The sequence below is a fragment of the Erythrolamprus reginae genome, chromosome 2 (genome assembly GCF_031021105.1).
Source record: "Erythrolamprus reginae isolate rEryReg1 chromosome 2, rEryReg1.hap1, whole genome shotgun sequence".
NCBI lineage: Eukaryota > Metazoa > Chordata > Lepidosauria > Squamata > Dipsadidae > Erythrolamprus > Erythrolamprus reginae.
Window position 1 is genome coordinate 155,890,226 of NC_091951.1, and position 20,906 is coordinate 155,911,131.

The 20,906-nt window shown below is 42.5% G+C and overlaps 2 protein-coding genes across 7 annotated transcripts in view; one reads left to right on the forward strand and one right to left on the reverse strand.

The window, feature by feature from the left end:
* ASPSCR1 (ASPSCR1 tether for SLC2A4, UBX domain containing) overlaps positions 1 to 20,906 on the reverse strand; it is a 108,796-nt gene that overhangs the window by 70,685 nt on the left and 17,205 nt on the right. For all 6 annotated transcript variants that reach the window (XM_070740127.1, XM_070740128.1, XM_070740126.1 and 3 more), the window contains exon 4: positions 18,496 to 18,596. In XM_070740127.1, coding sequence (XP_070596228.1) covers positions 18,496 to 18,596 — 101 coding nt within the window. The remainder of the gene's footprint in view (positions 1 to 18,495; positions 18,597 to 20,906) is intronic.
* Positions 11,323 to 16,291, forward strand: LOC139158637 (tigger transposable element-derived protein 1-like). The gene is made up of 2 exons (XM_070735960.1): positions 11,323 to 11,455; positions 12,152 to 16,291. The coding sequence occupies exon 2, from the start codon at positions 12,206 to 12,208 to the stop codon at positions 13,697 to 13,699; it is 1,494 nt and encodes a 497-aa protein (XP_070592061.1). The 5' UTR covers positions 11,323 to 11,455; positions 12,152 to 12,205; the 3' UTR covers positions 13,700 to 16,291.

The window sequence follows — 20,906 nt, forward strand, 5'->3', positions numbered from 1 at the left end:
GATGGGTTCCATGGGAGAGGGGCTTTTTCCGCAGACCAGAGAGGGTGTGGTTTTGTGTGCTGCCTACATCTTTCAGATGGGGCTTTGCTTGTTTGCGTGGACTGGTTTCTGGCATATCACAGACAGATGCCAGTCCACGGATTGGGGGTTGAAGATTTCTGTCCTAGGTTCTGAAAACAGAAAGTTTATCAAGAAATTTTGCTGCAGAAATTATTAAAAATAATCATTCAGATATTTGAAAGAGTAATCTGTCAGCAAGTATGCTAGTGATAAACTCCTAAGTACAGTATATCCTTAACTTATCCTTACATGAATGCTATGATCAATGACATATTAAAGTATAAATCAGAAAGGGAAGTAAGCATATTTTTAAAAAATATTAGCCCAATTAAAGCTCTTGAAATTGTGGACACTATTTAATGAAGGGATGATTGGCAAAAACCAAGAGCTTGCTTCCTTAGAGACGTATAGAACTATGAACTATGGTAACTATTCTGCTTCCTCTATCTCCAGCTTTCAGATGGGGGGACAATATCTATATTAATGCTACTAAATGGCAATTTTATTTAGTGTCCCAATATTATATTTGGAGTACAAAGGGATGCAACCTGAATCTGAAGCACCAGAGCTCTCTACTTAAATATGCAGATCAATTAATCTTTTATTGTATTTCTTTCCCTATTTCTAAATTCTTTTCTAGTTTATGAGAAATATGCACATTTTGAAAAGAATATTTTGAGATGGCTACAATTCTCCCTCATACTTAAGTTCATTCATTTTTTCTAACTGCAGAGGTGGACAATAAGAGCCCTCAGGGTTGCTGTTAACAAGAAGAGAATATTCAAGACATACTTCTCCAAAGTCACAATAAACAGGAACCAACTTATTTGCAAAAGATAGGATCACAGGCTTAAGATCCAAGACTAAGAATGCTATGATCTAGCAAACAAATTTCAAGAAAAGGGACATCTCTCTTAATTTCAACACCTCTGGCATTATTATCCAAGACTGTGCTCTCTGATCAAGTGTCTGAGAAAAACAACATACACAAAGATTCCCAAGAGATGGTTAGAAGCCAGCAGGCCCCTCCTCCAGCAACTGTTAATCCATTACGTGCATTCTCTGAGGCAAGCAGACACATCAAACAAACTGCCATTACTTTGATGTGCTGTTTTTCAGAAGGAGAACAGCAGGCAGATTAGATTCCCTCATGTAGGGATCTGACAGGGCCTGTAAACATCTTGTGTAAGGGCTAGAGCATGCTGGAGGAGGAGGAGCAGCAGCTCACAATAGCTTCCAGACCTTCTTCAGACCTAATTAGCAGAAATGGACACTAGGGACCTGGGGGGAAATTCCAGCGGGTTGACCACACTTATCCCCTTCTGCTCCAAGAGACACACACAGAGCTCTAACAACATTCTCCATATGGGACAGTCAGAAAATGAGGTTTGAAGAGCTAGCAAGCAGACAAAATGGCTGTGGCTACCATAATCTATCCTGAAATAAACTATTTAGCCAGATACTTTATAAAATATAGAAGTACTCCAGCTTACACAATGTGAAAACACAATTAAGAATTCAAACTACTACTAAGCTAGTTCACACATGGCTTTTTTTACTATTCCTTCAATTTAAAAAAAAAGGAAGTCATCCAAAACTGTTGTTCCATCCCCACGCAGTATGCATGCCCAGTGGTGTTTCAGGAATTAAGAGAAATTAATATTTTTGTAATATTTGCTGTATCTTGGGCTAGTTAAGCCAAATTTATGTACAAACCAATTGTATTTAATATTTAAAATCAGGAGAACAAAAGGAGACATTGCACATGTTGGGAAAATATGCCTTGTTCATCAATTAATCAAATAAACCCAGTTCATCAATTAATTCCTCAGGTAACTGCCTAGACAAAAGTAGAAAGTCTAAGAAATTAACTACAGTAGAGGCTTGGTGTTTTTTTCTTTCATTTAAACTGAAGTGCTTGAAGATAGAAGTCTCTATATTCAATGTACATGCTGTATTTCTGAGTTGGAATCCTTCTGTGAATGCAAGGCTGTGTCTAGACATGAGACCTGTTTTATATTATGTTACTTTCTGAAGTTTTATTGTTTCAATAATTGAAACAAAACATCTATACAATTCATTCCTATTAAGATTTTTTAAATACACAAAACCATTTTATTATATTCACTGCCAGGAGAACTGTTAACAATATATAGTTAAATAGAGATAAGAAAGAAGTCTGTTACATATTCTTTTAAAATAGTCAAGATTCATTGGATGCAGCAGAGTTGATGGCATCAGAATTTCATATATCATCTTGCTGTGTTAAAAAAAATCTAAAACTCCTCTCTGAAAGGGCTATTCACCTGTTTAAGACTGCAGCATTTACACCTGCAGATTGGTTCAATTTGCTGCTAGGTTAGGAAAATTGAACCTTGATATATTAAAAAAAGACAAGACACAAGACTGAAATCTTAGTGATAGAACAGTTTTTTTGAAGATGTTAGGCAGATTGGAAGAAACAATGGGGAGGAGATCAAAAGAAAAAGGGGAATGTTGCACAGTTGAAACAAACAGTTGTGTACAAAATGCAAACATATTTCCCACTAACCGTGCAATATTTTTATTGGACTACATATCTCAACTGTTTTACCTAAATGTTACAGAGTTTTATTTTTCAAACACTAGGAATTATGAACACAAACGTGCTTAATTTTTTTTTAATATGAAATTTCAAATATTATGAGAAAAATTACTAAGTCCACTAAACTATTGAAGATACTGTTTCCAAAATTGTATAGAAGTAAACCAATATTAGGCATCTATACTTCTAGAGCAGTGGTCCCCAACCTTTTTTCCACCAGGGACCAGTTTCAGTAAGACAATTTTTCTATGGCCCGGTGGGGGCGGAAAGGGGTGTGGTTGGGCACGGGATTAAGCATGGGTGTGTAGTTTATTGTTCCATTGCCTCTCTTTCCTCCCCCCCCTTTTTTAATTTTGTGTGGGAACCAAGGTGACAGAGGGAGGAAGGGCAGGAGGGGGTGGTTTCCTGTCTCTTTCCCCTCCCGTTCACTCGGGACCACCGTTTATTTATTATTATTATTTATTTATTATTTGGATTTGTATGCCGCCCCTCTCCGAAGACTCGGGGCGGCTCACAACAAGTGAAAAGCAATCCAATACATAATCCAATTAATTAAAATATTGAAAAATTTAAAAAAACCCATATACAGTACTAAAATACATACACACAAGCATACCATATATAAATTCAACGTGCCCAGGGGGAGATGTTTAGTTTCCCCATGCCTGACGGCAAAGGTGGGTTTTGAGGAGTTTGTGGAAGGCAGGAAGAGTAGGGGCAGTTCTGATCTCCGGGGGGAGTTGGTTCCAGAGAGTCGGTGCCGCCACAGAGAAGGCTCTCCCCCTGGGGCCCGCCAACCGACATTGTTTAGTTGACGGGACCCGGAGGAGGCCCACTCTGTGGGACCTAATCGGTCGCTGGGATTCGTGCGGCAGAAGGCGGTCTCGGAGATATTCTGGTCCGATGCCATGAAGGGCTTTAAAGGTCATAACCGCCTTGGGCCGAGGCGGTCCACCTGAGGGAGAAAACTTTTGCTTCCTTCCTTCCTTCTGGTAGTTTCAGAGGACACCCCCCCCACCCGCACCAGCTGGGATTGCAGCAAGGAATCCCAGGGGGGCAGGTGCCTCCACGGACACAGTCGCCTTCCTTTGTGATCGCTGCCTGCTTGGAGCGCCCACCACTGCCAGGTCCGGTAATTTTCTTGCAGCAAGGAATCCTTCCAAAAGAAAATTACCGGAGCTGGTGGTGGGGGCTTCATGGTCACACGCAGACCCCTGGCTTCGCTCCCGCCCAGGCCCCCAGGAATAGGGTGGGGGAGCCTAGCCAAAAAAAGAGCTGCACAATGCCAAAGCCTTTCCGTCTGAGCTGCAGGCAGAGTGAGGGCTTCGCAAGGAGGAAATAGACCACTTTCGACGAGAGAAGAAAGACAGGAAAGGAAGAAAGCAAGCAAGCAAATGTTTTCTCAACCCGAGGCAAACGGTGGTGCCGAGTGAACGGGAGGGGAAAGAGATAGGAAACAGTTTGGCACTCGCCGGCTCCACAGCAGCTGCTGACTCCACGGACCGGTGCAACATGCCCCGCGGCCCGGTACTGGTCCACGGCCCGGCGGTTGGGGACCCCTGTTCTAGAGAATTGCATTTTGTTCTGAGTCAATCTAAATAGATGATTCCATTAACAGGAAAATAATACAAAAGTAAAATAACTATAGTTCAATGACTAAGTGATTATGACATTAAACTAAGTGAAATGACAATGAATAATTGCTAAAGCACCTTAAAAGATACAGTTAGAGCAGCCCAAATATTTGTGTCCTAAAAGTAATTTAATTAATTCCACCTTTTTTTGTTTTTATAAGCTAAAAAGATCAAGAATTGTAATGGCACAGTTCTAGCAACCTTTTTTCAATTGATCATTATATCCATACACAAATCACACATACACACACAACCCAAACAAAAAAGAAAACAGAAAAATAATAATACAAAGATATAAAATTAGTAGGCAGAAAAATTGCAAAAGTTATACTGTTGATGCTCATTAAATGAAGAATTGACCATAAAAAGCAGAATACACTATTTTTAACAATATAAAAAGGGATTTAAATGATTTTTTTAAAAAAAAAATCTCTGAGCAGAGTATTGGTATCTCCACTGTTTTATTATTTAAAGAAAAAAGAAATTCTACTAAAAAATTTCTAACTTGCCTTTACTTTATTTCAACTTATATACAATATTTATAAACATTTAAAATTGTCATATAATTCTAATTTTAGTTCTTTAATCAGTTCTTTTCCCACTTAAAAAACATACTCCAAATGTTTAAATTTCCCTTGCTGTGCAATGACGATGGAAGCCTCTCTTGGTTGAAATTTAGTCAAACTTCTATTGTGAATATATGTTATTAATTTCCTCATTGCTATACATTCTCCAAGTTTAAGTTCCCAATCTGCTGTCATCAGAAACATATATCTTTTCCAGTGTTGTACTAAAGATTCCTTGTTGCTGTCTACATGTCAACCTGTAAGGCATTCTTGGCCTTCTCTCAAGTTGCCATAGGCAGGAACCCTATCTTAGAAAACTGATTTTTTTAAGGTAGTTTCTGGTGTTATGCCTAGTATGCCTAATTTTTATAAAATTATTTCAATTTAACATTAGTTTCCAAAATTCTCTGAATAGTACTATATATAATTTTCCAATATGTTTTGAGTTTTATTACATGACCATCACATGTGATAAAACATTCCTTCTGTATCATAGACGTTCCATCATTTATTACTATATGATTTATATACTGTATCTTGGCAATTTACTAACAGAATACAGTGATCCCCCGTTTATTGCGTCCCCAACCATTGCGAACAGGGTACTTCGCTATTTTTCAACCCGGAAGTCAAAAATACCATCTACGCATGCGTGCCGGGCACGCATGCGTAGATGGCAGCGGCTTCCCTGGGTCTTCCCCCTCTTGCTGGCGTCAGCGAGGAGTTTCCCCACCGCCTACGCAAACTCCTCGCTGCCGCTCGCCCGCCCTTCGCCTGCCCACGCCGTTCGCTCCCCCCTCTTGCTGTCGGGAGGGCGAGAAGCCCTCCCCAGCACCCGCTCGCCCGCCCTTCGCCCTGGCGGAGAAATTCCAGCCCCCACCTGGTCCCGCCCGCGGCTCGGCTTCCCTGGCTGCTGCTCCGGTCGCGCGATCGTCTCCTGCCTCCCGTGCCGATGTTCCCTGCCAAGCCTGGCTCGGATTCCCTGGCTGCTTGGCGGGGGGGGGGGGGCTCGGCCGAAAGGAGCTGGAGACGCAGAGCTGAACACACCCCTTCATCCCCAAAGACCGGCCTTTTTGTCTGGGAGGGAAGATGACGTGCCGGTGGCACAGGGGCGAGGGGCGGGAGGCAAATCGCTGCGTCTCCAGCCCCTTTTGGCCAAGCCCCCCCCCCCTCCGGCCAAGCAGCCAGGGAAGCCGAACTGGGCTTGGCGGGGAACATCGGCACGGGAGGCAGCTTCTGCCGGACATGGGCAATGGGCGGGACAGAGAAGCGGGGAGAATCAGGAGGCTCCTTTGGCAGCTGGGGGCTGCCTGGCTTTGTTGTTTTGGCTGCAGCGGGTGCCAGGCAGCCTCCAGCCGCCAAAGGAACCTCCTGATTCTTCCCGCTTCTCTGTCCCGCCCATTGCCCGTGTCCGGCAGAAGCTGCTGCCTTATTGCTCTTTGCCGGCGGGATGCAAAGTGCTGGGGTGGGAGGGTGTCCTGACAGCCCCCCCCACCCATATGCTTCGCCTCCCGCCGGGCAAGAGCGCTCGGGTGGCAACTTCTTCTAGATACGGGCGATGTCCACGCTCTCTCTCGGCGCTTTCGAGCCGAGTCCGTGAGCGAGTTCGCTCCCGGACTCGGCTCGAAGGCGGCGAGAGACAGCGCCAAGGAACGGGCCTGTCCACGCTGTCTCTCGGCGCTTTCGAGCCGAGTCCGTGAGCGAGTTCGCTCCCGGACTCAGCACGAAAGCCCCGAGAGACAGCGCCAAGGAACGGGCCTGTCCACGCTGTCTCTCGGCGCTTTCGAGCCGAGTCCGTGAGCGAGTTCGCTCCCGGACTGAGCACGAAAGCCCCGAGAGACAGCGCCAAGGAACGGGCCTGTCCACGCTGTCTCTCGGCGCTTTCCAGCTGAGTCGGGGAGCGAGTTCGCTCCCGGACTCAGCACGAAAGCCCCGAGAGACAGCGCCAAGGAACGGGCCTGTCCACGCTGTCTCTCGGCGCTTTCCAGCTGAGTCGGGGAGCGAGTTCGCTCCCGGACTCAGCACGAAAGCCCCGAGAGACAGCGCCAAGGAACGGGCCTGTCCACGCTGTCTCTCGGCGCTTTCCAGCTGAGTCGGGGAGCGAGTTCGCTCCCGGACTCAGCACGAAAGCCCCGAGAGACAGCGCCAAGGAACGGGCCTGTCCACGCTGTCTCTCGGCGCTTTCCAGCTGAGTCGGGGAGCGAGTTCGCTCCCGGACTCAGCACGAAAGCCCCGAGAGACAGCGCCAAGGAACGGGCCTGTCCACGCTGTCTCTCGGCGCTTTCCAGCTGAGTTGGGGAGCGAGTTCGCTCCCGGACTCAGCACGAAAGCGCTGAGAGACAGCGCCCCCCGGGCCCCCAACCCGGGTTTGGGGGGCTGCTAGGAAGCCCCCCATGCCGGCGGCAAACAGCCGCGCCGCCCCCAATCTTCGGCTCCTCGCTAGCGCTGTGGGAGTAAAAACACCGTCTGCACATGCGCAGACGGTGTTTTTACTTCCGCATCGCTACTTCGCGAAAACCCGCTCGTTGCGGGGGCTCCTGGAACGGAACCCTCGCAACGAGCGGGGGATCACTGTACACCATCTATAAAATATTTTGTATCAGTTTTCTCTTAAATTGTAATCTGCCTCCCTATCATATTTAAGAGTACTAGCAACCTTTTTGGCTAAAAGTCATCCTCTTCCAAATTTGAACTATTTTCTGATGTCATTATAAGCAACTTTACTAATGTCTAAGAGTCCTTACAGCTTTAAGTCACAGGTGAAGACAAAGGGTAAACAACAATGGGAAATCATCTTGGCTGCTTAGAATAAAGTGTAAGGGACTACTTGATGCTCTGAGTCCTCGGAGAGGGGCGGCATACAAATCTAATAAATTATTATTATTATTATTATTATTATTATTAACTATTATTATTATTATTACTAAGTAATAATAGATGAGCAATGCTACTTTGATTTCCAACTTCAGTTTCATCACATTATGATGGTTGCAGTATCCCAGAGTCATTTGATCACCTTTTCCAACCTTTTGATAAGAATGTCAATGGGGAAGCCAATTCACTTAACTATGTTACTAACTTAACTGCCATGATTCACTTAACTGTGGCAAAAAGATAATAAAATGGGGCAAAATTCACTTAACAACTATCCTGCTTAACAACATAAATTTTGAACTAAATTGTGATCCTAAGTCAGGACATCACATAACCAGGAACTGTATTGTAGAGTTGAAACTGAGCACAAAAATAAAAAACCTAAAATGACGATGACACTGGATGATTACGGAGCTGAAGCAATTTTCTGATGAAGAAAGTTATAATGTTTTGGAGTTTTAAATAAGGAGGTCCTTTAATCCACACTCTTCCAATGAAACTAAATTTTTGGAAGATCTTCACAAAAAGTATGGTTAAATTGTGGAAAATACTACGATATTTTGTTGAGAAGGTTGTTAACTTGCATTACTTTAAAAGAATTGGGCAAATTCAAGGTAGACAATTCTTATTTCACAACTTCTAATTAAGATATTTATACATGGCTTCCAATATCCAAGCAATATCTAACTAAATTGCTGAGTAATAAAAACAGATATGATGCCTAGTTATTTTTCACAGCTATCAGTATGTATTAGCACATATCACAAGATGTTGTGGACCTTTAATGCAGTTGTGTTTTTATCAGCCCTGCAGAAATCTTTTTCAAAACGGGTATCTACAGAAAAATATTGCATTCTGCATTTATGTACGGTAATTGTGAAAGGGGAACTTCTTACAGTCTGAAACTGTTTTCAAGCAAGGAACTGATTCCATACAAGACACTAATTTATAAAAGGGATAAATACAGAATTGAGTAGGCAATATGAACTAGATAAACAATAGATGATTTATCAGATCAGTTTAAAGATGATGGAGACTAAATTTAAATGACTGTTAAAATGACAAACAGATAAAACCTCTACCAGGTAACCTCTACAAAATAGTTTGTTAATGCATATACAAATATGAATAGATTAGATTAGATTAGATTTATTGGATTTATATGCCGCCCCTCTCCGCAAACCCGGGGCCAATATGAACCAACACATGGACAAAGAAATAAGTGACATCTTTTGGAGATATTTGTAATTAGATTCTCTATGTAATCACAGCTTACTAGACATAAACAATATTATTTGTGAAATTGTATCTGGAATGTGTCAAGTGAAAAGTACAAAAAACTGTAAATCAAAGGTTGGCAAAAAACAAAACAGACATCTGTTGTTATTCATGCAAGCATTCAAGTTGGCTCCTCCACCCTTTCTTGAAGGTTCTATCATCTCTGCTTTGGAAGTTCTAGTCTGATAGTCTTTCTGAGATATTCCTGGAACAGTTCCGATTTTGAAATAAACAATTAGCAATAAAACAATCCTATACTGTAACAAATGGGTGACAGTAAATGTGTTTTAAAACAGAAGGGAACTTAGAAGATCCATTTAAAATATCTCCCTCCCCCCTTCTCTCTTTCTCTCTCTCTCTCTCTCATACACACACACACACACACAGAGGTAAAAATCAAAGAACAAAGGAGGACAAAAATACACATCATTGATGGTCCTTTTCTAAGTATTAGGCAAGCTCCCTAAGAAGTGGTTTTGGGGGAGAAGGAAAGAAAGATGCTTCACCATAATTTGCAACAATTGTTTACAATTTAAGTAGTTCAGCCTTCTAGGCCACAAAAAACAAAGTTAAGTAACAAATCATCTGTGAAGCACAGATTATTAGTTTGACATTTATTTTTAAGAGTCTTGAATCCACTTCAGACAGAAAGAACACTAAATGTAGGCTGCAGCAAGAGGGAGGCAAACCATCACAGAAGCTTTACAATTCACAGAATATATGAAGCATAGGCTAATCCTTTAAAAAAAACAAAAAACTAAAAGATACAAGGGCCAATAAAAAAAGCTTTTTTTAAAATAACACCTTAATTGCTTGGAAATGTCCAGTCAACAATTGAATTTAAACACTGCAGAATCTGTAGAATTTGGAGAGCAAACTACTGCCAAAATCTAAAACCTGAGCTACAAGTATTTTCTATTATTTCTGTAGAATCTTTTCCAACAGACAAGAGAAAAATCTCCTCAATTCCAGAATAATTGTTCTTCATGTTCCCATTTGATTATATCAGAACCAAGGATGGGTAGCTACCGGTGCAGTAGGCGACTGTACAGCAGTAGCAGCCACCAGATTCTGCAATTTGCGCATGACCGCTCCGGTGCCAGTTCTATGGACGCTGTCATCTTTTTTCTTCAATTTTTCTTTTTTTTTTTTGCTTGTGCAGAAGCAAAATCTTGCGAGGGGACGCTAGCTTGCATGAGACTTCGGTGATTTTTTGCTTCCGCGCATGTGTGGAAACAAAAAACCCACTGAAATCTTGTGTGCATGCACGTCCCCTTGCATGATTTAGGTGCGTTTTCACTTCCTGCACATGCACAGAGGCAAAAGCACACTGAGGCGACACACATATGCATGCAAGCAAGAGGACCAAAGCTGCATGCACAGCATAGCGGTAGCGGACGGTAATAGTAATCCACCCCTGATCAGAACCTAGGAAATTGTACATAATATGTAGAATTTATTATTAGTATACAATAAGTACAGTTGTTTAACACCAAAGAGAAAAAGTACATGAAGCATGAAAACTAAAATTGAGGAGTGGCAGAAAAAAACAGTGATCATTTTGTTTCATGGTTTTTCTGCTCTTGCCATTCATTTTATACATTATGCAATCATATTTTTGTGAAAAGGAATCAAGGGAGAAAATACGCTAAGGGAAAAATCAACTGCTTTAGTTTAAAAGTTTTGAAGACTCTATAAATATTCCCAGGCAGAGAAATAGAACAGTGATAGAAACCTATGTGGGCATGAGAACAAATGTACAATATATGGTGTAGAGCAAAGTTAAGTAACAAATCATCTGTGAAGTACAGATTGTTAGTTTGACATTTATTTTTAAGAGTCCTTAAGAGTCTCGTTTTAGGGCAGCTTTTAGGGCAGCTCATTCACCTTTGGTCCTCACCTGTCACTCAGTTCTCACCTGTGGCTCCTAATAGCTGTAGCTATACCCAAGCAACAGTTTAAACAGGCTGGCCAATTCAGGTTGAGAGTAGCCGTTGGGTCATTGACCTTCAGTGAGATAGGGATTTTTCTATCCCGAGCATGTGAAGACAGATTGCAGCAGACTGAGCGGATGAAGCCTACCAGAATAGGACAATGATCATGAAGGCCGTAAGTAATGTGGTATGCTAAGAGAATGGCAAGACATGAAAAGATGCCCTGGTCAACCATTGCGCCCAGCCCATCTCCAACTGTCTCGACTCTTGTCTTGCTATTGGAGCAAGATGAAATCTGGGAAGAGAAAGTGAGGCTGACTACGCGTACCTCTCCCTCACTTTAATCCAATTCAGGTGCAAGTCTTGACATCCTCCCCAATTCCTGTGAAAAGACCTGTGGCGATGGGCGAGTGACGAAGCAGTAGATGTGGATATACAGTGATCCCTCGATTTTCGCGGTTTCGAACTTCGCGAAACGGCTATACCACGGTTTTTCAAAAAATATTAATTTAAAAATAGTCCGCGGTTTTTTTTCTATACCACGGTTTTTCCCGCCCGATGATGTCATACGTCATCACCAAACTTACGTCTGCCATTGCTGATTGGCCGAAATTTCGGCCAATCAGCTTTGCCATCGCAAAAGGTTTGCCCGACAACGCCGATGCACCGAAATCTCAGCCAATCAGCATTGTCATCGCAAAAATTTCGCCCAACAATGCTGATGGACAGAAATCTCGGCCAATCAGTGGTGTTATCCCAGCGTGCTTTGGAACTTTTGCAACTTGTTAAAACTTGTTGGAAGATGGCTCCTAAACATTGCACGCGGAGCGGAGGCAGCGACGCTAAAAAGAGAAGGAAGATGCTGACAATTAAGGAGAAAACTTTTGGACATGCTAAAAGAGGGACGCTCTTATGCAGATGTTGGTTGGCATTATGGGCTCAACGAATCGAGTGTGCGATACATTCGGAAAGACGAAAAGAAGATAAGGCAAACTTCTCTGATAACATTCAACAAGGCTGCAAAAAGAATGGTGACGCCTAGAAACAAACGCCTTATGAAAATGGAAGCTGCTTTGTCCGTGTGGGTACAAGACTGCCGTAAAAAGAGCATTGCTTTGGATACCAACACCATACGGACAAAGGCACAGCAACTCTACACCCGTCTTGCAAACACAGAAGGAGGCGATGCAGATGAGGGGAAAGAACCATTGTCAAACACAGGTGAGGGCTGGGGTTTTTTATTCTGTCATTATTTAAGTGCTTTTACCATACTGTATGCTTTCAATCAAGAGTCCATTCTCTCTCTCTTTCCTGTCATTCTCTGCAGATGAAGGTGCTGGTGAAGGTGCTTATGACTCTGAAGACCCCCAGCCATCAACATCTACTGCTTCTTCGGCCCCATTCACATTCACAGCAAGCAAAGGGTGGTTCAATAAATTTCAACGGCACTATGGCCTGAGGAGTGTGTCGTTGCACGGAGAAGCTGCCTCAGCAGATACAGGTGCAGCCGAGAAGTACGTCCATGGCACGTTTAAAGACCTAATTGAAGAAGGGGGCTACCTTCCAGAACAGGTGTTCAACATGGACGAAACAGGCCTGTTCTGGAAGAGGATGCCTTCACGGACTTTCTTGATGCAAGATGAAGCCAAAGCCCCTGGTTTTAAGGCCCAAAAAGATCGGGTAACTTTGATCATGTGTGGAAATGCAGCAGGCTTTTTGATGAAGCCAGGGCTAATTTATAAGTCACGAAATCCAAGAGCCCTCAAGAACAGAAATAAAAATGCATTGCCAGTGTACTGGATGCATAATCCTAAAGCATGGATTACAAAAGCCCTCACGCGGGACTGGTTTCATCAGTGTTTCATCCCACAGGTGAAGGATTATTTGGCTGGCAAAGGACTCAATTTCAAAGTGCTTCTCCTAATGGACAATGTTGGAGGCCATGATGACCTGGCACATGAACATGCTGGGGTACAAGTCGAATTCTTGCCACCAAACACCACATCGCTTATCCAGCCGATGGATCAAGGTGTTATCCGCGCATTTAAGGCACTGTACACGCGCAATTCCCTTGGAATCCTCGTGGAAGAAATGGACGCTGATGAAAACTTCACATTGAAGGGCTACTGGCGTCAGTACACGATCGCATCGTGTCTGAAGAACATTCAGAATGCCTTAATGGATATGAAGTCGCAGACAATGAATGCCTGCTGGAAGAAATTGTGGCCAGAAGTGGTGCATGATTACAAGGGATTTGCTCCCGAAGAAATTCAACATGCTGCAGTCCAGAAATCTGTGAAGCTGGCACAGGCACAGGGTGGAGAAGGCTTCATTGACATGACACCAGATGAAGTCAATGGTTTGCTTGATGAGCATGGCCCACCGCTGACAGACAAAGATCTGGAGGAGCTGACCAGGTCAGCGAGTGAAGAAGAGGAGGAAGAGGAAGCTGAACAAGCTGAGGAAGAAGAAGATGTTGGCCTGACGCTTGAGCGGCTTGCAGAACTGCAGAGAGCTGCTGCACATCTCCAACACATGGTGGAACTTTGGGATCCCAACATGACTCGCTCTATACACTTTAAGGCCTCCCTTGACAACACCTTTGCACCATACAGAGCCATGTTAGCCCAGAAAAAGAAACTGCACCAACAACTGCCCATAACTATGTTTGTCACGAAAACCAAGAGGTCTGTCACACCATCACCTGCAGCGTCCATTGTAGAAGTGCCCGATGAAATGGTGATAGAAGAAGATCCCGAGTTATCCTAGTTATGCTAACCCCCCCAAAAAATGTAAATAAATAATTATCATTTATAACTATCAGGATGACTAAGTGTCTTATTCAATGTACTGTTCAGGTACAGGTAGAGGTAATGGGAAGGGGAAATGGTAATTAAGGGGATGGGAAATGGTAATTTATGGGTTAAAAGTGTTGGGACAGAGTGACATAGAAGAATGAATGAATATTGTGCCTGTATGTAAATTCAAACACAGGTGAGGGCTGGGTTTTTTTATTCTGTCATTATTTAAGTGCTTTTACCATACTGTATGCTTTCATTCAAGAGTCACTTCTCTCTCTCTTTCCTGTCATTCTCTGCTTCAATCATTTTCTCATTTCTCTTTTTTCCTCCCCTTTTTTCTATCATTTCTCTCTCCCTCTCTCTACCTTCCACTCTCCCCCTCTTGCTCTTTCTCTCTTTCTCCCTCTCTCCTTTCCATCTCGTTGCTCTCTGTGAGAACGCCTGTCCCGCCTCCTGCAGCCCCCCTCGCTGACAGCTGGGACGAAAGCGCTCTCAGCCAAGGGACTACAAGAGGGGTGGGGCGGGCATTCTAAAAGCACTCAGAGCGGCTAGCGGCCAAATGAGGAGGCCGAGAAGCCGTAGCCGCCAGCGCTGCTGCAGGAGGACTCGTGCCCCAAGAAAGCCAGTGAGAGGGGCGAATCGGGCGGGCAGGGGGTAGCGGCGAGGAGGCCGGAAGCACTGGGTGGGTGGCCGACATTAAAAACAATCATTGCCAGCCTCCGCACTTCCGTCGCTCCCCGCCTCCAACTTCAAGCCCTTGCGCGGCCATGGAAAAAGGGTGCACATGCGCAGATGGTGTTTTTACTTCCACACCGCTACTTCGCGGAAAATCGATTTTCGCGGGAGGTCTTGGAACGTAACCCCCGCGAAAATTGAGGGAACACTGTACTGGGAGCTGTAGCCGCAGACCTGCACACAGGCGACTCAGGTCTAATGGTCATCTTCCTGCTGACAAGCAACACCTGAATTCGGCGTCTTCCTGAGTGACTGAACAGCCTTCTCTAGGACCACACTGCTCACCTCCATAGGGAAGGGGTAAGAAAAGGTGCCCTAAACATTGTTGCTTTATAGAACCCTGTCCAGCTTACCGCAGTTGGTGGGGATCCCATTTCATGCAGCCGAGTAACAAAATCTCAAAGAAAACCTAAGGTAACACTGCTCACCATTGGCACATGGAACATATGTGCACTTCAAGAAAACCCATTAGCAAATCAACCAGAAAGAAGAACAGCCCTGGTCTCCAGAGAGCTCGCGAGATTTAACATTGATATTGTGGCCCTGTGTAAAACTCATCTAGCCAACAAAGGCCAGCTCACAGAAACAGGTGGTTATACATTCTTCTGGTGTGGATGCAGCGATAACGAATGTCGTGAATCTGGAGTTGGCTTTGTGGTTAAAAATCATCTGGTCTGCAAACTTGCCAGTCTTCCCAAGAGAGTAAATGACCGACTCATGACACTGCATCTCCCACTGCCGAGAGGAAAGCAAACCAGACTGATCACTGCCTATGCACCCACAATGACAAACCCGGATGAAGTAAAGGACATGGTTTATGAAGATCTCGATGCCCTATTTTCATCTGTGAAGCAGACAAGCTGGTTCTACTTGGCGATTTTAACGCGAGAATAGGATCACTCTGCCTGGGATAGTGTCACTGGAAAAAATGGAATTGGCAAATGTTACAGCAATGGCCTATCAACAGCTAAGATTGTACAGAGCAAGTTTCGCAAGATGCAGGACTTCTGATTGAGTATCAAAACAGATGAAATTCAGACGTTTCTTATAGAAATGATGTTAAACAATTCTATGGAGCCCTCAGATCTGTGTGTGGACCTCAGCCCTCAGGGAGCTCCCCTATACTGGACACAGCTGGTGCAACTCTCATCACTGAGAAGACCCTGATTATACAGCGTTGGGGCTGTATTTGACCGCCCATTTTCCATCAACGAGGCGATGGACAGAATGCCCCAGATGGACTTGGGCTTGGATTCTCCACCATCAAATACTGAAACACTATAGGTCATCAACCAGCTGTCCAGTGGCAAGGTCCTAACATCTGATGCGATACCAGCAGAGATCTATAAGGATGGTAGTGCAGTGCTTGTCAATAAACTCATTCGGCTGTTCCCATCTTTCTGGAATCAAAGAACCATTCCTCAGGAACTGAAAGATGCGTCTGTTATACACCCATACAAGAGGAAAGGGAATCGACAAGTCTGCGATAATCATAGAGGAAAATCACTGCTTTCCATCTGAGGCAAGATATAAAGGAGTGTTGCTGAATCACTTGACTGACCACCTAGTAGAGGATCTATTACTTGAAACACAGTGTGATTTCCGCAAAAAGCGTGGCACTTTGGACATGATCTTCGTAGCCCTACAGCTCCAAGAGAAGTGTCAAGAGCAGAATCATGAATTCTACACCACCTTCATGGATCTCACTAAGGCTTTTGACACTGTCAGTCATGAAGGCCTGTGGCGCATCAAGTCAAAATTTGGGTGCCTGATAAATTCATCCTGATGGTATGTCCATTTCATGATGGTATGATGCCCTGTGTGCTGGACAATGGAGAAGCTTCAGAGGCCTTTTCCGTCACAAACAGCATCAAGCAGGGGTGCGTGTTGGTATCGACCTAATTCAGCATAATGTTTTCAGCCATGCTGTCAAATGCCTTTCAAACTGTTCCTTGGGAGTTAGCCTGAGATACAGGACTGATGGGAAACTGTTCAACCTGCAAAGACTCCAGGCTGTCACCAACATAAAAGAGACTGTGCTATGTGACCTCCTCTTTGCTGATGGCTGTGCCCTGAATGCTGGATCAGAGAAGGAAATGCAAGCCAGTGTGGATAATTTTGCAGCAGCATGCGACAACTTTGGTCTCCTTATCAACATAAAGAAGACCGAAGAGATGTACCAGCCAGCTCCAAAAGCCAAAAACCAAGAGCCGACCATCACAGTAATGGGACAAAAACTAGAAGTAGTGGACCAATTTACATACCTTGGCAGCACCCTCTCCTGTGCAGTGACAATTGACATTGAAGCCAACTGCAGAATCACCAAGGCAAGCTCTGCATTTGGCAGACTAATGACCAATGTGTGGAACCAACATAGAATAAGCCTTGCTACAAAGTTCAAAGTCTACCTTGCCTGTTGTATGCCAGTGAGATTTGGACTGTGTACAGGAACATACTAGGCAATTGAACCACTTCCATATGACCTGCCTCCATAGAATTCTGAGGATCTGGTGGCAGGATAAGATGCTTGACATTGAGGTCCTCTCAAGAGCGGGCCTGCCATCAATTCCCACCCTGCTTATGAAAGTCCAGACACGCTGGGCAGGCCATGCTGCTAAGATGCCAGACCATCACATGCCTAAACAGTTCCTCTTTGGTGAGCTATCTAAAGGAAAAGAGATCATATGGGGGACAAAAGAAGCGATACAAAGACATGTCGAAAGCCTCCTTCAAGTCCCTCAATATCAACACCATCTCCTGGGAAACCCTGGCACAAGATCAACCAATATGACGCATGCTGACCCACCAAGGTGCCAAACATCTGAGGCCAAAAGAACATTCACAGCAGAAGAGAAGCGAGCACTCCACAAAGCCAAAGTTGCAAATGCTGCAAAATGGTGCACACACGTCTGACACACACAAGTGGCAGAACATTTCGTGCCCATATAGGCTTTACCAGCCACCTGCAGACACATCGCATACAGCCCACAACCCATTAGATGTCAAGATCTTCTTCGAACAGGATGGACAAACATCAAACTGTGATGTCTATTTGTTTGTAATCTTCAATTGGAAGAAAAGGTACATCTTAGGGCAATAATTTCTGAATCAATATATCACAAATGAGCTAACAAACAGAATGTGTCCAAAATCCAGGACTCATGGCTCTTTGGGATTGAAATTCAGCAAATTTATGGCCACTTCAATGCTGCTGCACTACTGGGATCAGTCACAATCAGATGATTGTCATTTCCTAGTCACTAAGTCCATAGGGAACATAACAAGAAGTGCAAACCTTATTGCCTAAGTTCCCTGACAGTTTCACACAATCAAAGGAAGGAAAGGAAAATGAAGATAATGGGAAAATAAGGGAGGAAAAGGGGAAGAGAGAAAAGTATAGGGTAAAGGGGAATTCTCAACTCCTAATGAATTTTTGCTCACCTGTGATCCTTCTGTTTCTGTTTAGGTAAGGAAATATATCTGAAATGATGATCTAATGGGTAACATGTTGTCTAGTTTAATATATAGTTTCAGCCAGACTGTTTTTCCTTTTTACTGCTTGTCCATAGATTCAGAAAAAAATGATGAAGGATCCTTTATTGGTACAATTAATGTAGTAAGTATACTGTTCTTTCCAAACAGATTGGTGAAAACAACCCAAAGTTTAAATTGGCTTTTATATAATTCCTCAGTTAAATAATTTATTTTAAATAGTAAAACCAACTAATTTCTCCACAAAGAATATTATTTTGATCATCCTAAATGTAAGTGAATTAATGGTATCTTAATTCATATTCTTATCACACAATATAATCAAATTCTATCCAAAATAGTAGGCATTATACTACAGATCTGTTCAGCGTAGGATTATGAGCAAGACTAAATATATTCCTAGACTGCATTTTAAGAATGATTTTAGTGAAGTAACAGCATAGCAGATATTCATTCTGCATCTTAGTTGCCCATAAAATTTGGTTTCAAATGTTGTATATCCATGTTTCTGTTTTTTATTCTTGTTCTTACACTCACCTGGTTTGTGCAAAATGGTGAAGAATATCCCACAAGGTCTGACTGGAGTTGAATGTGTCCTGGAGTCTAGAACCATCATCCAATTGCAGTGCAATCCGTACCTATGAGATACATAATATACATGTGTATAGAAGATATATGCATATTCATCTATTAGTAAAGCAGCTCATGAAACTTGTTCAAGATCACATCTGGTAAACAGAAATCTGGCCCCCGTTCTTGGTTTTAATTAATGTTTCAGTGCAGCAGGTATTTGTGGCATTTAACGCTTATAAACAACATCTCTAAAACAAATAGCTGACAGCATGGATTAAGTTTTATTTTTATTATTGCCTTAACAGAGCTATAAAGTTTAGAATAAGTCCACAAAGTCCACTGTGGAATATATAATTTTAAATTGCATGTGATAGATAGTATTTTTACTCATCCATATGCCTGGAAGAATTAGCAGAAGAATTATCGGTATGTTACTTCAATTACTTATTTGTTCCACAATAGCCAAGCTTGATAAGTGTCTTATTGTTGAACCATTTTCATAGGAACAAGCTTATTATAAAGGAGAAACAAGTCCATTTCTTTGCATAATTTCAGGGTTATTTTATGTATTTCAAGCTTCTTCTTTTTATTTTTATTTTCCAGGGAATCATCCTAAAGCAGCAAACTTGGTATATGTTCATAATAATCATTTTGAGAATGAAACTGTGAGAGATTTTTCCATCATATTGTTTTCAATAGATCTTAAACCTTATCTGAACTTCATTTTCTAAAGCTTTATTTTCTTTACCTAATGTCAAACTAAATTATAACTATAAGCTTCACTCAGCACATGTTGTTATTTTTAATCCATATAAACTGTAAGATATCAAGGATACCATATTGTTTCAACTCAAGTACTATTTGTTCTAGCTTTTTATAACAAATTTAAAGTCCAGTATCTACATTAAAGGGACCCCAAAGAGCCATTTAGGTTCTGCATAACACAATGAGCTTATAACCCTCTATAGCAAATAGCACACAGGAGATTACAAATGGCACCATTCCCCAGTGAATTTCATATCTGAGCATCTCATGCAAACATAACTTGAGATCTGCTTCTTTGGGAATTGAAACACTTGGTTAGCGTGCTCTAAACACACTTGTACTGTAGGTTCTTTTTCCCAAACACATCATCCATTTGCATTTTTTCTGTCCAAATTCAGGACAAAATTTTTTTTTAGTAAGCTAAACAAAGAGTCATGTTGGTTTTTCTCAAAATTAATTCTGGCCAAAGGAATACTTCTACCGGTAGTAGTAAATAGGTACATTTGTTTCTTTATTCTATTAATTAAATCTGTTATCTGCCAAGCACAACACAACATAAAACTAATAAAATAAAACTGAATAAATATAGATAAAATAAATACTTTGAGGTCTTCTAAAAGTCAAGTTAATTGTCTTAATTCAGAACACAACATTTTTCAAAGACTGCAACAGCGCAAAACGATCAAGTGGGAGGAGAGGGAGAAGGAAGGTCCATGGGTTGTTTCCCTGGAAGAAGGAAAGACCCAGAGGATCAAGAGCTCCAACCAAGCCTATAAAGAAAGGACCTGGCTGTTGCTTCACCTAAGATCCTGAGACAGATTCTTTCCCCAATAGACAAAGAGTAGGTATTTGTCTGAGCCAAGAAAGGAAAAAGAAGTGGTTCCAAGCAAATTCCAGCACCCACACACACCCCGGTTCCCCACTCCTTCTTGCCCCGCTCTCTGCCGCTCCATGTCCTGAGGAGGGAATAGAGGAACGCTGCAGGAAACCATGCATTGGATGAACACCAGTATTGTATTGTATTGTCCTGCTATAAAATGTAAGTTATTGTATAAAATTGTTAAAAGTATAAAACTCTCCATTGTTTCATTCCGCTTCCAACGAAGAACAAAATGTAAACTCTGGTTCAAAAAGCATCCTGTCACACTTTGACAATCAACCACAATGCTGTTAAGAATTCAACTGCCTTAGTTTTTACGGGCCTAGCTCCTTCAAAGAGAGCCATCCATATATTCATTGTAATTTGGCCAGGATTCCTCTAGAATACAAATCAGTTGTTCTTTAAGATTGTTAATTTGTGCAAACAGAATTTTTTTCAGAAAAGGCTATAGAGAGTTTTTCTTCAACACAGCATTTGGGCCCCGGTTGCCGTAACTGAGAGTGAGACTTCTATAGAAGACATATTGCTAGATTATTTTACTTATTATTCTAGTTCTATTTTATTATGTTATTGTTATTGGTAAACTGCTGGAAGTCTTATTATAGTAGTATGGAAAATAATATAAACAAATAAGAACATCTGGGGGCAGATCATTTTTATTCCCTTCAGAGGTAATATGGTTATCACACCAAATTAGCGAGATGGTTGTCAATCCATATCCATTAATAAA

Bases quoted from the DNA above. Each gene is read 5' to 3' on its own strand.
- LOC139158637 (XM_070735960.1), top strand. From the start codon at position 12,206: ATGCTTTCAATCAAGAGTCCATTCTCTCTCTCTTTCCTGTCATTCTCT.